The sequence below is a fragment of the Barbatula barbatula genome, assembly GCF_947034865.1.
Source record: "Barbatula barbatula genome assembly, chromosome: 1".
Taxonomy (NCBI): Eukaryota; Metazoa; Chordata; class Actinopteri; order Cypriniformes; family Nemacheilidae; genus Barbatula; species Barbatula barbatula.
In genome coordinates this window covers 29,384,248-29,403,029 of record NC_136766.1, presented here as the reverse complement: position 1 = coordinate 29,403,029, position 18,782 = coordinate 29,384,248, and the positions used below count along the sequence as shown (strand labels likewise).

Genomic DNA, 18,782 nt, shown 5'->3' with positions numbered 1-18,782 from the left:
CAGGCGCACGTGCGATCAACCGGCGCTGCCGCGCGGAGCATACATGGATGGGTGGTGGTGATATGGGACTGTTCGGCCGGGTTTTTTTTACAAATACATGGCTAAAATGTGCCTGCATAATCATTTTTCTATAGCTTAATGAAATAATAATAGATTTGAAAAAAGATTTTTCATTACACTATTTTTGGTGCCGCCTCAGCACTTGGTGCCTTACGCACAGCGCGTGGTAGCGGCGGCGCTGGCTACACCCATGACAGAAAACGTATTTACAATCCTAAAGAACGACGCGGGTATGATTTAAGTTGGTCTTGGACAAGTCTTGGTTTCTCGGCTGGGCCATGGATTAAATCCCCTGTTAAATCCTCTCCGCCGTCAGGATTCCCACCATCCGTGCCCGCTGTAGCGCTCGATGAGGCGCCATTTCTTTCCATCTGCTCACCTGTCTCCTTTGCCCTTTTTAGGTATGACAAAAAGATAAATTTTTAGCTTCAAGAAAAGTGCGTAGCAGCTCTTGCGGTCTCGCGACAGCGCCTATTGTTCTGCGTAGTTTGAAGAGAACGACTTTTAAATCTTTATCCCGGATATATATATTTTAATATATATCAAATATTTTTTAATCAGGAAGGGGTGGGGGGTCTAATGGGGGATCAAGGCGTTTTTTGGAAGGGTCTTGAGACCCCCCTGGCGCCGCCACTGAGTACAAGGTGGAGCTACTTAACACGTATGTTGTGGCAAAGTGCACAAAGATGTCACAATCCTGCCTCTCCTTGTCTTGGTTTTCGAGTCTTGTGGCAGGATCATGTCAGTTCCATGTGTTTTGTGTATAGAAAGAGCATTGTTTTGGTTTGTCACACCATGCTCTCTTTCCGGTGTCGCGTCCTTTAGCCCCACCACTTTGTTTCCCTGTTAGTGGCGCATTAGTGTTTAGTACTGTCACCATCCCTATACCATCTTCCCCTTAGTGTTTCATTCCCGTCACCTGCCTCATGCAATCATCCTGTTAGCTTTCCTTTAGTGTTTCATTCATGTCCACTCTCCCTGTGTGATCAGTCCTCGTAGGTGTTTCCCTTTATCTAGTGTTACCCTTTATCCCTTTACCTTCGGTTCATTGTCATTATTGTTCATTTTCACTCACCAGTTGGATTACCCGTGTTCCTGTGCTCAAGTTTGTGGACTATAGTTTATTTATTATTCAAAAGACCTTGGGCCTGTACCATGAAGCTGGTTTAGGTGGCTAGCCAGCTATGTTTCAGTTTAGTTTGTGCCAACCTTGGGTTTTAGGTACCATGAGAGTAGCTCGGCTTTATTCGGTGTTCGTCGCCATGGTATCTTACGCTGCACGGCTAACCTGCTCCGGGGCAGATTATGTTCTGGATTCAAGATCTCAGACTGAAGTTTGACCAATCAGCTGTGAGCAAAGAAACATATAGGTGACGTAACTGACTCACAGTGCGTGTTAGAATGGCTAGTTATTTTTTATACTGTTTAATAAAATAAAAATACTAATATAAAAATATTTATTACAAATATAAAATAAAATATTGTTTACTATATAGGTAAAATCTGATTTTACAGATTTGCTGGCTTTCCCTTACACTCACATGAAATTCAATTTACTTACTTATATTCCACTTTTATTGTATCACGTGTATTTGCATTGCAGTTTTTACATTCTTGTCTGTGGTGCAGAACATCTAGAAACACTTTCAGTTTCACTGTATTAGGACATTTTTCTGAACCGTAGTTTTTATTAAGGCTTCATTGAAATGACTGACCCTGGTTAATGGCGCAAAGACTAGTCTATTAAAGGTAAAGGCTTATGCATTCTGTTGTAAAAGCAGGCCGTTTTATTAAGTGTTATTCTTATATTTTCTTCCGCTTCTCTGTGTTGCAGAACACACCGCTATTTATAATTCTGAGCTCCGTTGTCTTTCTGGAAAAAAATAAACTAGTTTTTTTCCTGCAGAGCATCATATAAAGACTAAAAGGAGACCAACATGCACCAGTCCACGTTATTTTTTGGGCAACTTGTTTGACACGCATTCATTGATTTTAAACACGTAAGATGTCAGAGTTTACAATGCAGAAGCGTTGTGGTGTCATTTGCCTGTCAAATTATCCGTTTACAGCGTTAACAAATTTGTACAGAAGTTCAGAATATATGAGAATGAACTTTATTTGCACGCAACTCCTCTCATGTGTACTCGGAAGGGAAATGATGAAGCAGATGTAAGGTTAACTTTCTTGCTTCTGCTGCCTGAATGGAATTTTTTGTCCGCACGAGGTTTAAAATTGCAATATGCGGGAGCTTCAATTAACATTTGTTGTAATATTTCTGTACCCATGCCTTACATAAAAAAAGTTGCCCGCAAGGACACGGACCCCTTGTAGTTCCACCGAGGACCCCGCGGATCCTGTTTGCACTACAGTAAATGTGTGTACTATATAGTGTTTAACTTGCGCATTAACGCAATCAGCAGTGTTTCTGAAACACTTCTCTCTTGCTTAGACAGCAGAAACATATCACTCCATGGCTGAAATTCATTTTTGTGTTCATATTGTGGAAATCGCTTTATCCATTTATAATGCGATTGGTTTAGCCATGCTGACGTCACTCGTTCATGTGCACGCGCGCGCAAACTAATCTTAGCTTCAGGATCAAAGCTTGAGTTGACAAAGAAACTCCATGAGCTGCTTCATGGTACCAACAAAGCTTGATCCCGTTGGTTTCGTTTTGTCAACCCAAAACTAATCCAATTACCCTGAGTTTGTTCAGCTACATTCATGGTACAGGCCCCTTGTTTGTTTTGTTCCCCTTGTGGAAAGTGTTCTTTTGCATCTTTGTCTTGTTTGGTTCTTGTTTTCCCCATCAAGGGTTTTTGGTTTCATTAAAGTTTTGTTATTTAATACTCGTCTGCCAGCGCATGGGTTCTGTCCTAAATCCTGACACAAGATCTAGTGGGATCAGCAATTGAGATAAATTTCAGCAGTATGAAGTTAATTATGTTACGTTTGGGAGTTATGTAATATTAATATGTGAATGCAGAGTTATGACACAGTTTAAAGAGATTAAAGCAGTGTTATTGATAACTTCTAGAACAAAGGCTTTTCACAAAACAGTTGTATGACATGAAGAATCGTTGTATGAATTTCAACAATGGTTACAATCAAGCAAGAAAGCTACATGCTAGAATGCAGGCTGGGTAAAATCATTGTACAAAACTCACCCATGACTCCCAGCATCCATTGCAGTTGATCTGTTTATCTGAATTAGTTTGATGATTGTCGCCGTTGTTGTGGTCTGACTGTGTCAGCAACGTATTTAACAAATTTTATCATCTCTTTACTTTTATAATTGTGAACTAGAATTCACACAATAGAATTTACATGGACAAATAAAACTATTTTTTTATATTGATTCAATTGTTGCTTGCTATCTGGGAGCCTTAGCCAACGGGGTGGGTTTTGCAACAAGGTTGTGGTAATTTGTTGTAATGTTATGCCATATGGGACTGGGGCCACTGAACATTTATTAACGGTGCCAGTGGGGCTATAACAGCCTTAGCCAACGGGTTGGCGCGTATGGTTGCATTGATTTTGGTAATGTGTTGTAATATTATGCCATATGGGACCGGTGGCACTGAGCATGCATTAACGGTGCCAGTGGGGCTATAACAGCCTTAGCCAACGGGTTGGCGCGTATGGTTGCATTGATTTTGGTAATGTGTTGTAACGTTATTCCTTATGGGACCGGGGGCAATGTGCATGCATTAACATTGGGAAGTCTTGCCCTTACTCGTGATCAGAAGGTTACTGGTTTGATTCTTAGGGCCAGCGGGTAAAGACTGACCTTGAGCAAACCACCTTGCCACAACCTACCTGGTGCTGCAGCGATAGCTGCCCACTGTTTTGGGTGTATGTGTGTTGATGTGGATGGATACAGTATGGAAAATTGCGGAACACATGACAAAAGGGCAGCTCAGTGGTTGCATAGAGGTTGGTTATCATCTGAGTGGAATGATTCTGCAGGCTTTAGAGGATCAGTCGACTACTACGAGAATATGTATGAGAATTCGATGGAAGCAGGTCTGTGAAGAAATCTGTTCCGATGTGGGACCAGGGGCGGCAAGGAACGGGTAATGGAACTAGTTTGCCATGAGGTAGGAGACGTGGGGTTTTGGATATGGCACAGACTTATCACGAATTGGGCGGTATCTCAGGCCATGTTGGGCCACCAGTATCGATCTTGAAGGAGCAATAGGGTTTGCCTAGGTGTCCAGGGCCTGGAGAAGAATAGAAGAGTGATACAGATTGAGGGTGGGATAAGGGCTGCATGATAAATCGTTAAGCAACCGTGCAGGGTTAGTCAATTTACTACGATTGTTTTGGCACAGTTTTCAGTGATGTACCATTAAATGTTGCTGCGTCTGAAAGCTCTCTTACAGAAACTCCAAATAAGCACAGCATAAGAAGTACACGAACACCATACGTAATTCCAGAAAATGCTTATGGGGATCTTTCTATCTTTGCATTTCAAGCCTTCTCAGGCATTTTCATGATAATAAATAATATATATAATGATAATGTTTGACAGGTTTTGTTTTTTACAACTGCATGTTATAAGGGCCTAAAAATAATGATTTCAGATGGGCCAGCACTTACTACAATCATGTACGGTGGTTCCACATGTTTGAGTTATATTATCTGAACATGAATGTATCAAGTAACCTCAACATGAAATTAACGTGTTGAAGACCAAATTACCATTATTGTGATCAGTGTTTGCTTTAGTTGGGCTCTTGATTTGTATTTTAATATTCATTTGTCTTCGTAAGTCACTTTGGATAAAAGCATCTTCAAAATTACTAAATGTAAATGCAAAGAATTCAGGGAACAATAAGCATGATGTTAAGAGCAATAGTACAGTAGGTGTTAATACAAAATAACTAGTTTCAACACCTTTTGAAATCATCTAGTTATACATTTGTTGTGGCAAAAGTTATTTCTTCAGTCTTTTATATAACTTGAAGAAACACAGGGACTGATGCTGTATTAACTCATATTGGCTTTACTTAAGATTGGGCAGTTTCTACTACACTGTTAGCCTTACATACACACAGTAAGAACGATGAGAATCTTCTAGTGTTTTGCACATAAACTTCATATATGTATATATCACATATTCCTTCCCGCTTAGTAAGGTTGTATACCTACATTTATACATGATTTTTTTTCTTCTTTTGACTTTAAATGCTTTACGCTTGTTCTGTTGTTTACATAAAGTAAACTTTACAGACTAAAGCTTATCGGATGTTTAATAGTATGTTCTGGATAACACTTAGTCTCTGTGTGTGGATTGTTTAACACAACCTCAGTGACCGTAGTGGCTCATCCTGTTGGAATAGGAACTTTTAAATTAATTCTTATTGGCTTCTATATTTTACAAACATCTTTAACTGTTCTCTTGTGAAACAACACTTAAATTCTGCTTTATGTGTGCTTTCATTAAACACAGAAATCAAGAGGAATTAAATTAACAAATGTCAAGAGTCAAGGCCTAACTAAAGCAAACTCTGATCACAATAATGGTATGATGAAATTTCAACATTTCAAAAATAATTTCAAGTAAAAATTGGGACTGTTTACCCATTGCTGTAGGTTAAAATAATTAATGGTTATCAGAAAATCTGTCTGTAGCTGTTTGGATGGTCAACAAAAATGCACATTAAATTCACCTACCAGCAAAAACTAGTCATATACAGTTATCAACTTACCAATAAACTCAATTCTACAATAAACCTACAAACTCAGTGTGGTGGCCAATATAACAGAGCTAGGACTATCTGCCATTCCAAAAGTAATAGTTGAGTTTTTTTTGGATGTGGCTTATATATGTGGTTGAAGATAGAGGCCGCAAGTAAGGTTTAAAAGTTTGCCTCCTCCCCTTCCAGTGGCCCGGGAGCATAGTAAAAGCAATATTCATCAGTAATACGTTTAATTAATTCTCCTACATTTACAAAGGTTTCATATATACATCATATAGATGTAAGTCTTTTTGATCAAAGATTGAGTGTTGATCAAGGCCATTTTTGGTGAGTGCAGTGTGTAGTGAGAGTTAGAGGCTTTGCTCACCAGTCAAAGAATAGGAATATTTACCACCAAGCAAAACGTTGTATAATAGTCTGCGGAAAACTTCAGTAGAATTATCAGGTTCTTGAAAAGGCTGGCCGCACCTACCAACACAATGACGGGCGCAGCAAAACCTGAACCACAAGGTGATTTTGATCCGTAGTCCGGGCATAGGAGAAACAGCTGGGATGGACGCCAGGTCATAGGTAACATCTTCGACGCTTTCGGGGATGAAGATTTGCGGCCAATGACGAAGAAAAGATGGAATATCTTGTATAATATTCCTATATGGGTTTTCAGCTTAGTTTACAGAAAGCTCACGATGAAGTCAAAATGTAACCTCACAGCAAACTTACAGTGTGCTCAAACTGTGATCTTAAAGGTTTAGATGTGACTGGATTGTCACTTAAGCTCACCATTATGTTGATGAGCTCTTGACTCTGTTTACTTTATAATGCACGTTTGTTATGTTGAGTAATGCAAAAGGAGTCTTTGATGCTCACATAATCATGGGTAAATGTTTATGAGAACAGTGTTGTGCTGCCAAATGTGTGATAGTAGACAGTGAGATTCAGTGGTTTTGCAACAAACATTTAATATAAAGAGCTTCTAAATGAACACACATAAACAGTTTTTAATTAAGACTCAAATACACCAAGACTCAGTGTGTGTGAACCTCAACAATGGTAAGAAAAACTGAAATGTTTCATGCTGCAATGCATCCTGGGAGTCATGAATTATGGTGTTACCAAGCATGCATTGCAGAGTGTAGTTTTCATTCTGCTGATTGCTACCATTGTTGAGTTTAATATGCTGATTCTTGATGTATTTGTGTGTAAACCATTTGTTGCTAAATATGTGTGCATAACGCATTTTAAAGACCTTTGAAATATCTGATAATCTCTAACCACTCTTTTCCTATCACACAAACTGACAGTTATCTCATTCAACATTTACCAATTATTTTATTATCATCCGAAACTCCTTTGGTATAACTCGATAAAACTAATATTCTCTACAGTTAAAGCAGCCAGAGGAAGAGAAGTGAAACACTGTAGAGTCAAGAGCTCAACTAAAGCAAACACTCATTAACATAATGGTGACTTCAAATGACAAACCAGTCACATCTAAACCTCTAAGATCACAGTACAAGAGTAAGATCACAGTTTGAGCACACTGTGAGTTTGCTGTGAGGTTACATTTTGACTTCATCGTGAGCTTTCTGTAAGCTCATGGTGACGTCACTATGAGATTGCTGTGACATCATCGTGTTGACTGGGAACAACACCATTCAACGACTTTGAATGTCCAAAAGCGAACAGAGATTATATGTATCTCTGCTTCAACATAAAAGCACATGCGCACAGCAAAAGTAGGACACGGCAGAGACCAAGCGGCAAGCCATCCACATCGGCATCATCTTCAAATCACTTTCATTTGAGTTCTTCGTGTAAATTGAATAGCATCAAAAAATTATTGTTTGAGTGCGTGACAAGGATGTATGTCTACCATGTTTAAATGTTGTATGATAAAACCATCTAGCATATGGCCCAGTCTGTAAATTGGCCCATTTACCCATTGTCTCAAATCAAAGGAATCGATCAAGTTAAAAAATTAGTTTGAAACTGCATCGTGGCCACAGCATTATTGCACATAAAAGTCCCCAAGGATTAAAAAGCGATCAAACTGCATGGCCAGTCTACCCAAGAGTTAATCAATTAATAAAATCTTTGTTTAACTTTGGAGGGCGATATAAAAGTGCAACCTGAACAGGATTAATCAAACATATCTGAAACAACTGAAGCTCAAAACTGATAGACAAGCCAAGCATTGTTGACCAACACTGAAAAGTCAAGAGTCAAAAATATCCCTACAGGAAAAGATATCAGTGTTACTTTAGTAGTGTTGATTTAACACTGGCCATTTTACTGTGTGCTGTAACTGTTTTATCAGATCTATAAAACCAGATTTCGGGGCTGAGCCCTGTCTCGCTGTGCTCCGTGCCAGTGTGTACCTCTTTTAGTGTTTTGAGCCCCAGTATATATCTCGAGTTTACACCTCTTTGTCAGTGTATTCATTTACATTGATAATTGTGGAAAAATTTGTATGCAACGTAGTTAACCGTGTGTGTGCAAAATTCATGTATGCATGCGCCTGTGTTTCCTTCCTTTAGCGCCCAGCTGCCTATTTACTGCTTAAAGTTTAAGAGACACATGTTTTTAACTAAAACATAATGTTAAATCCGGCCCATCCTGCATCAGAAGTGGACACTGAACTTGAGCTTGTCTATTGCGCTATACCTTTGACATGCAGCGCATTTCGTCCAGTGCCCACTGCTGTTTTTATAAACTGCTGTAAATTATAATTTATCATTTACAATGAGCTGTTTGGGATTATGTAATTTTTATAAAATGCATTTTCTTTTCAGGGTGTGTGCAGGAATGAAGCACAAGGTGATAGGTCATCGTAGTTGTGGCAAGTTTTGACAGAAAATAACAGAAAATAAACATGTCATACATAAAATTCTGTGGATGTCACAGAGACTCCGGGCCGTCAGACTCCCTCACCTTACCGGGACGGTCTTCATCACAGGGATACTGATTCACCACACCTGCACCCAGTAAACAGCACCCTATAAAAACTCTCTACACTAGTTCACACTAGTATCTGGGCTCAAGGCATTTACCAGGTCCTCTTACCCGCTTCATCTTTGGAAACAGCCATCGCTAGTCTGTGTTCGCCAGTGTTCCTGCAAACGAACATTTTTACTTTAATACAAATACTTACCTGTGCTTATCCTGCTGTTCAACAATCCTGTCCTCCAGTCCCTAGATGATTTCATGCTCACTGCCCTTATAACATCTTATGGCGCCTGTGTATGTGGCATGCCGTTGACCAGTGGTTTTTTCAGTTTACTTAGTTTTTCCAAAATACCTCTCCATTGTTGGTTTATGATCGCTATCAGCTTTTAACCATTCAAGCAACGGGTGAGGCTTTTTTCAAGAATTTCTCTAATGGATTGCATTTCCCTCCACCACCTCTGATGGAAAATACTCCTGTTTACCTGTTTTGCCCTCCTTTAACCTTTGAACAGTGCAGACGCGGGTGGAAGCTAGGAATATATGGTGGAGTCATTGTTAGATTGAAGCACATCTTTGGAGCTTGGAATTAGGGGATGTCAAAATGCCTGATTCTGAATTCCATTGAGGGACAGGTGGATGGCCCCTGCCGGTTGTTCCTGATGGTGGGTTTCGGATTTACTTGAGAAGGGTTGACCAGCAATATCTTGAGCAGTTGACGACCAGTGGTCAGGCTCGAATGTTCAGGCTGTTGGAAACCAAACTTTTATACTGAATGATTTATTTGCGAAGAACATGGTGGATTTCTTGTTTCTGTCTGAAACAAGGCTGAAGTTATGAGACTTTTCCCCGATGTCTAGTAGTGCTAAAGATAATGAGGCAATTAAGTGATAAATTAAGGGATGATTAAGCATTAAAGACAAACACCTGCTGTTGACAAGCAGAAACACTGAAAAAACGAGAACCACAAGAACTACAACTGACATCCAATCATAATAATAGGCATTACATTTATCAAGATCTGAGTAAACAACAAACATGATTAACAGCTTAAAATACTAAACCAATGTTTTTTCTGTCAAAGGTTTATATGTTGACGTTTTATATTGGTCAAAATATGATGTCACAATTATGGTGCTCTTGACCTAAAACTACACACACTAGCTTTTCTCTGCAACCATGTAAGTGTGCTTTGGTAAAGCTAGCAATTGCTAGTGTCTTAAACAGTGATCTGGTCATTGTGGCTTGTGGCATGAGGACATAATTTATCATGTGTAAATTAAACTGATAAATAGTTTTACTTGGATGCACACAGACATCAAAAATCAGCGAATGAATCTCAAAAATGGTGACTATACACGAAAAGTTTCATGCTGCAATGCATGCTTGGTACCGCCATAGTACAAAAATCTCAGCATGCAAAGTGTCATGTATAAATTATCACAACTGTTGAGAATTGTAGGAAAAGTGTTGATGTTAATTCTTCAGAGGCCTAAGTAATTTCTTTTTTAGTTTTCCTGTCAGTTATTTATTAGAATTTATTTTTTTACAGTCTTGTAATACATGCGCCATAGTACATAACCCAAAGAAAAAGATGAATCTACATCGTGATATGCATTCTTAAATCTTATTTTGTGAGTGCATTTCTTTAGCCATGCTCAAGTGTTTATCTTAAAACACTACTACAATTGATTAAACCATTGCTTTAAAAAGTGAATGTGCTAAGAGCACCATAATGGTGACATAATTTTTTCAACCAATTAAACATCAATAGCAAATCTCAACAGTGACTTCTGTGGAGGTCTGAGAAGTAATAAGTGAAACTGTAATGTTGTTTGTAGAGTTGTTTATTCAGATCTTGCGAGATTTAATATCTTCTTTTATCTTCAGTTGACATCATCTAATGTTGTGATTGGATGTCAGTTGTAGTTCGTGTGTTTCTCATTCCTTCAGTGATTCTGCTTGTTAACAGCAGGTGCTCATCATTAGTGCCTAATTAATCAATCACTTAATTGCCTTTATCTTCAACACTACATCAGTGTTACTTTATCACCCTGTAGATATATACTCAGAGAAGTGTTGATTTAACACTGGCCATTTTACTGTGCAGTAAAAAAATTTGGATGGTAAATCAGATAATATTGCAAGAAGATGACTTGTTTTCTTACGTAATCCTTCTGTTGTAATGAATGGAATGCACATTTTTGTGCAAATATTTATGCAAATATATTTAAGTAAAAAATTATATAAAAATGCTTATTTTATATTGGCAAAAACGGGGTTAAGAATGTCAAAATGCAAAAAAAACGGTGTTATGACATTTATTAAAAATGTCAATTGGGAACACAATGCAAAAAACAACTCTTAACTATTTTAATCTTTATCTAGAATAGCAGCATAATTATGCACACAGTTTAATCATTTATTAAAATCCTTAATGAAGAATTGAATAGAAATAATATTAAATCATGTTTCTTGTCTCTTGCTTTGCAGGGATACTCTCATTGTCGCATGTACTAACAGTGCAACCAGTATATTTGCTGGTTTTGTCATTTTTTCCGTAATTGGCTTCATGGCTCATGAGCTCAAAGTTCCAATTGAGAAGGTGGCAGACGAAGGTAGAGTTTGTGTGTATGTGTGTGTGTGACTATGAATAACTATCAAATGATTGGATCGTTGATGCTTTAATAGACATACTGTATATTTAACTCTATTTTGTGAATACTTTCTTTTTGTAGGTCCGGGCATAGCATTCGTTGTGTACCCAGAGGCTCTGACCAGACTGCCCTTGTCACCATTCTGGGCAATTATCTTTTTTCTCATGCTGCTTACACTTGGCCTGGACACTATGGTAATGGCAGTGATTTAAGTTTCATTACCAATTTCTTTTGCAATAATTAATTTACAATCTTTGGATTTAAGTATTGATACTAAATACTGAAAAAACGATGACTAATTTTTTGTGTGTATCCAATGTCTTCCCGATTAGTTTGCCACCATAGAAACTATAGTGACTTCTGTTTCTGATGAGTTCCCCAAGTACCTGCGCAAACACAAGCCTCTGTTCACTTTGGTTTGCTGTATGTCCTTTTTTGTGCTGGGCTTCCCCATGATCACGGAGGTACAAACTGTAATTTTATTCCAAGATGCAACACCATATGCTTGTTAAGTTATGACGTAAGGAATACTTTTTCCGGGTCCAAGCCTCCACTCGTTTCAATTGAGGCGACCAGGGTTTGAAATGTATGGGGAATGGGGGTTCCTTGACCCCCATAAAATAGAAAATAATCAACTTTGGGGTCCCCTGGTTTTCGCATTCCCCTGAGATTATTTTGCTCTCCCTTTGCCAACACGAGCTCCAACTTGATCAACATTATCAGAAGATTGATCACCTTATAAACACTCATTTGATGACTGGCTGGTTTGACAGCAGTGTACAGACAGCCACTATTGACGTGTCCTCTCCTGCGCTTTCTTTTATAAGTTAAAATAAAGAAAAGGAGCCACATCTCATTTCAATAACATAAAGAACAAGGAAAATAAAATAATAATAATATACACTATGTCAATTAGTTAGAAAAATGTTATCATAACTGTTGTTATCAATTAAATTTAGGAGATTTTACAATAAGCTAAATCTCAGCAAGAAAAACATCTAACCCTGGCAAAATCTTTTTTACAGCCAGATCAATAGCATAATCACTGCAAAAAAAAAAATATATATATTTCAATCTCTCGCTCATAAGGAGTGAAATAATTTAATGGATTGTCAACATTTTTAGAACATTTATTGCTTGAAATGTGATCAAATTACTGTGATCCAAACTATAATGTCATTTGCCATCGATTTTTGTATTGGGGGCCGGTTAGTTGCCCCCAAATAGCTTTAACAAAATTCGAACACTGGAGGCAACCGTTTAAACAGTAATTTATGAGCAGTTTTAGTCGTTTGACACATTTAAACCCAATTTAGAGAAACTCACAGAACATTAACAGATGTCTGGAACTCCAGGATTTCGTTAATAAAGAAATACATTTTAAATCAAGGTTATTGGTCACGGAATGCTGTAGTATAATAAGTACACAACGCAGTTAATCCACAAGGGGTGACTTTTACATGCACACGTAACAATCATCAAAACTGGACAATGAACTAAGGAGGGTATAAATACACGATGGAAAACACAATCAGAACAGAAACGGGTATGGGACTAATTAACAATTATGGAAATTAAAGAGGGTGGGGAACAGAAACACACAATTAAACCAAGACAAAGGATATATGTGACATTATTACTGTGGATTTTCTTTGTTTGCCTATGGCTTCTGATGGAGCACTTGGATGTGGAAAAGGTGGTGCGTTACGTCAGATTTACCAAGCGAATAGAATGATCAAATTATATTGGATCTCTGGAAAACAAACAGTAAAATAGATAAATATGACAGGTAGACAAGTAAATAACATTATTACAATTCTCCTTTTATCTACAGAGTGGAATGTACATGCTTCAGCTGGTGGACACATTTGCAGCCTCTTATTCTCTGGTCATCATTGCAATATTTGAACTGATTGGAGTCTCGTACATTTATGGTAAGTTAATTGTTACGGTAACATTTCTTCAGATCATTCCAATTTGTATAATTATTTTAGAGGGAAATAATTACATATATTACAACTATACATGACAAATAACAACAAATACGGTTAACAATAACAGAATTGTACATATTATTTATTTTGAGTTTTAAATTTCAATCTCTAAATTTAAGTGTAACAAGATCCATAAAAGGAAGGAAGGAGGCGAGAACCGGCGAACATAAAAATACTTTTAATAAAATAAACAAACAAAGTAAAATGCCGGCAGCTCCCATACGGTCAACTGCCACCCATACAAACATAATAAAACACAAAATAAAGCCCAGGCCTGGTTCTCTCTCACTGACGGTCCGGTCGCTCATCCTCTTATGCTCCCGATCTCCTCCGTGATACGAGACCGGTTGCACGTACAGCTGACGCTAGTTATCACTCACGCACCGGCCTCGAATCCCGGCTCTCGTCCCTCCTACCTCACTACATTAAGGAACTTTGTAATATTTTGCTTTTTCTTTATTTTTGTATTCTTTTGCAGTTTAGTGAAATTCCAAAGTGCATACTGATGAAACTCAATATCCTCTGTTAATTTGTAATACAGGTCTAAAAAGGTTTTGTGAGGACATTGAGATGATGATTGGGTTCCAGCCAAACAGGTTTTGGAGAATCTGCTGGGCATTTGTTACACCTACAATTCTTACAGTATGTTCCTGTACCTACCAGACACTTTTAGACTTTATACACTATACAGTACATAAGTCTACTACTAGAGCAGTGGTTGTCAGCTGGTTTGACCACGGGACCCACATTTTACCATGGTCATCAAACCGCGACCCACTCGCTCTCTCTCTCTCTCTACATATATAAAGTATAAATATATATATTTTTCTGTATATAGAGTATAAGATTAATAGGGATAGCAAATTTCTTTCAGACACTCTTTACTTAAGCTGCCTCTTTCAACAGCTTTTAAACAGTTCTTTCAAAATAAATTTCAGTTTATTCTAATGTTCATTTGTGTTTTAATGTTTTTTCTTTGACTGTACACTCTGTGACCGACTTAGAATGGTCCTGTGACCCACCAGTTGAGAAACACTGTCCTAGAGAACAACATAGAGTAAATCAGTGATATTGCCGCACATGTAATACCCCTTAACTCTTTCTTTCTCCTAGTTTATTTTAGTAATTAGTCTGTACCAGTGGAAGGTGATGACTTATGAGAATTACACATATCCAACTTGGTCCATGGTACTGGGCTGGCTTATGGTCATCTGCTCTGTTATATGGATTCCGATTATGTTTGTTATCAAGATGCACCTTGCACCCGGATCATTTGTTGAGGTAAACAAAGCTAACATTGTTGAAAATAACTCAGCTTTGCTTTGATTCCAGTAACTATAATAAGTGCATTATATTTTGAACATGTATTATTTTATTGATTTAAGAAAATATTTTTTCCTGTAGCGCTTGAAGTTAGTATGCTCTCCTCAGCCCGACTGGGGTCCGTTCCTGATGAAACATCGAGGTGAACGCTACAAGAACATGATTGACCCATTGGGTACAAACTCCCTTGGCCTCAAACTCCCCCCCAAAGATTTCCAGCTATCAGCCCAATATCAGTAGTCTTTTACTTCCCTGCAAGTGCAAAATCTTCCACAGCCTACAAGGGTGAGACCTGCGCAAATGTAAAACTTTTTCCTCATTCTGTTTTCTTTTAGCCATGGTCCCCTTCTTCTGGCACTTTGGAGGGGTTTTTTGAGGTGGAAAGCACAGACAGCTTCCAATGATTTGTGTTGCTGTGTCTTTTTTCCCGAATAAGAATTTGTATTCAGTGTGACAGTGGAGGTTTCTTGCACATTCTGATACACCAGTCACAGCTAAACCTTTTTCTCAGAGGCAATATGATGATGCTGTTGCAACTGTTGAGGCAATATTTGACTGATTGTGTATTACGCAGGGGTTGTTATTGTTCCATGACAAAGTAATTGCTGATAAAAAAACTATTGAAGAGGAGACTTAACATTATTTATTGTCTAGTTACTTGTCTCTAAATGTAGCACACCTGCTGTGTAGTCCTCAATTAACTTTTCTGGTATATTTCTTGGGCTTTCTATCTATGTCTACTTATAGCCATACCTTGTGCCTCAGACTATCTCTGTCAATAAACTATTCCATAGTACAGTGCTAATTAAACAAATCATACTACATTGTGGAGGGACGTTAGCTATGTACCTTTGGAAATTATAAGATATTCTACTCTTTCTATAAATTTACTAATCTTGCAGAACTTTCCCTACAAAGTTACAGAGGCCCAATTTATATTTTCATGCAGTTCAGATTTGTGTCATTCTTTAGGGAAGTCAAAAATGTTAGCCATGCAAAAATAGAACAAAACATTGGTTGAGTTCTACTCTAAACACGGAATAGTAATATTTACAGTATGGTTTAAAGTGTGTTGTAATCTGCTCATATTTTTAGGAAGGACACATTTATGATGGAGTATATATATATGAAAAATAGAGGATAAAGACAAAAGTGTGATATGCCTGGCCAAACATGAGGTGAAAGACGTACTGTTTCATGAAATGTCGTGTAATTTTAGAAAATACCTGTTCAACATGTTATAACACTGAGTTAGTAGTGTTGACTCTCTGTAATATTTTAACAATTGCTTGCAGAGGAAAAGTAGAATAGAAGAATAGAAAAAAGTTAAATTTGTTCATCCTATGATATGTGTTTGGAGATCATGCACCTTTAACATTTTCCATTGCTGTTTGTCTTTATGAAACAGGGTCTCAGGAATTACTCAGTTTCATCAACCTTATTAGATGTTTTAAGTAGAGTGTGTAGAAGCATCATATGTATTTGCGATGAAATATGTAGACAAATTCCTTATACAATATGTAAAAGTTGAAATAATGCCTTGAATATTCTACCATAATGTATGTTGAAATCCCACATTTAGAAACCTTGCAAGACATCTGAAATGTAAATATGGTTACTCTTGAAGTATTTTCGTTGAGCTGATCAATCAAAGTTGACAAAACGTATTAAATATTAAAAGCAAATTACTCGAACATCAAAATATGTGGTGGTTTTCAACCACAAATGTATATTAATCTAGTTAATTACTACAAGTAAAGCCTGAGAGCCAAACTGCTCAGGCAATGCCTGTAATCCAGTACTATTAAAATTAATTAAGAATAACTACTTTGCCTGGGATAACTGAGTAAAGTGTTTTAAAAGCCATGTAATTTGCAGTTATAGTTATACAGTATAATACACTAATCATACACGTATTTATAACAGGTACACAGAAAGAAATATATATTCTTCAATATAACATTGCCACAAAAGAGATGTTGTTAATTGTTTAGTCAATCTCTCTGTGTACTATATGTATTTGCTTGTGAGAATGTGATTATTGTGCAGCGCTAATTGCTTCAATTTATACCAACCATTACAAAAAATGACACAAGCCACGAGAGGCATTACTGCCTTTTATGGAAACAGAATGTCCCAATGTAATAGGGGTTTTGTAGCACAAAAATATACAAAGCACATATTAATGTCTGAGTATGAGTAGACAATGTCTGAATGCTGTGATTATGTGATTACTGTTGCAATATTTAAAGTTCTGGGTGGTCATTTCATTAGTCTGTGTTGCTGTAAATCTTTTCAAGAGATATTGTTACAACCACTTTATCTAACAAATCTTTTCGAGAGATATTGTTACAACCACTTTATCTAACAAACATTCAGTGAAAAACAAGTCTTGCATGTGCTGTTTGTGTTGCTGTGGATAATTTGTCCATGTATACTTACCCCCTTTACACTCCTATTCCTGTGTATCTGCCCAACACTTAGAATTGATCACCTTTTCCTACCTACAGGCGACACTGGGCAGTAGGCAACCAAAGAAGGAGAACTTCTCAAAGGTTCTAAAAAAACTTTAATAATTATAAATATTATATATATATATATATATATGGGAGTTAAAAATATTATTCTTTGTACTTAGGAGACTTAGGAGAGATACTGCCACTCATCATTCATTTAGTGGTCATGTTTTATGTGTGTCAATATATGACATCTTCAGGTAGCATTTGGCCTTATAGATGTCCTCTGGTATTATACTATTGTATGTATTTTAGAATAATGAAACAGAGTAGCTTCCAATCAGTCATTATGTGGTAAGTCTATATTACAATGTATGTTGTGTCATTTGTCACTTTATTGTGGACCTAGCATAGGTCAAATTTCTTATTATTTGTGTAATGTCATTTATCTCTGTGTTTTACATGAGGTAAATCTGCCTATGGACACAGATGTGTATCTCCAAAATGGCATCATTTGATTTGAATTATAGAGTATGAAATATATAAATATATGATAACTTATGGGCAAGACAAAAAACCACTAAAATATAAAAGAGAAAATAAATATGATAAGGGATATTTTATTTAAAATGTGATTAATCCTTGAGGCCCTACCTCAGATTTTGTATTTATGTATAGAAATTCAATTTGAATCATAGTATCTTTGCCAATAATACAATAAAACAATGTTTATCATAAAATGTATGTACAACCTCTTAATCAATAAATAAATGTTTATGTTTTCAACTTCAGTTGTGTTGTTATACTTGGCATGTGAAATGATTGTTTCGAAAGCTACATACTGTACTATAAACCACACACACACGCCTGCACGCAAACAATTCAATTACATTTTGTTTATATAGCTCTTTTCACAATGTGAATTGTTCCAAAGCAGCTTTACAGTTGAAAATAAGAAAAACCGATTGGTTCAATGTGAATCAAAAGCTTGCTGCCTCTCTGTGTCTTGTTTTTATGCTCCCAGATCTGCAGAAGAATTCTCTAACAACATCCAACCTATTTATGATTTGATTTTAATGGTGATCCAAAACAAAGTGTTCGAAAGGAACCTGAAGTTTAACACTGACTGAACCTTTATTTCTCTTCGTAGTCTCCATAAAGACAGTTAAAATTAGGCTATATATTATAAATACATCAGGTAATACGCTGCAAATGAAGGAAATCGCTTTTCTGAAGAGATCTGCTCGAGAATGTATTTACAATAATGTTATGCGAACTTGCGATTGCTATGCTTGTGGTACAGTCAGCTGCGGTTCAGCCGTGCGAGAATGGCCAAACACGTCCGTCTAGCTTGTATTATGTTTGAATTCGTGATCAACAGCCTGGCAGGCAATTAGAGGGGTGGGGAACACTGGGGAGACCATCATCTTTCAGACCCCTGGATATGCCACTGTTTCCCAGCCTTAATAACACTTAATAACAACCTAGCATTTATTTCAGTTTAGTTTCATCCTTGTACATTGCTGTACATTGCATAATACCACATACTGTCTTAAATGTTTCCCTTTTTTAAAATATGATGTATGTAAAGCTGTTTTGCAACAATGAAAATTGGTTTGTTACAAGACTGTTCCTTGCTGGTGT

General features: G+C 37.2%; 1 protein-coding gene across 1 annotated transcript in view; it reads left to right on the top strand.

The window, feature by feature from the left end:
* slc6a5 (solute carrier family 6 member 5) overlaps nucleotides 1–15,482 on the top strand; it is a gene marked incomplete at its 5' end in the record, with an annotated part of 29,587 nt that extends 14,105 nt beyond the window's left edge. The window contains 7 exons of the mRNA XM_079469573.1: nucleotides 11,202–11,326; nucleotides 11,447–11,559; nucleotides 11,698–11,829; nucleotides 13,200–13,299; nucleotides 13,901–14,001; nucleotides 14,473–14,640; nucleotides 14,764–15,482. Coding sequence (XP_079325699.1) covers nucleotides 11,202–11,326; nucleotides 11,447–11,559; nucleotides 11,698–11,829; nucleotides 13,200–13,299; nucleotides 13,901–14,001; nucleotides 14,473–14,640; nucleotides 14,764–14,922 — 898 coding nt within the window. The 3' untranslated portion in view covers nucleotides 14,923–15,482. The remainder of the gene's footprint in view (nucleotides 1–11,201; nucleotides 11,327–11,446; nucleotides 11,560–11,697; nucleotides 11,830–13,199; nucleotides 13,300–13,900; nucleotides 14,002–14,472; nucleotides 14,641–14,763) is intronic.
* Nucleotides 15,483–18,782: the final 3,300 nt, after the last annotated feature.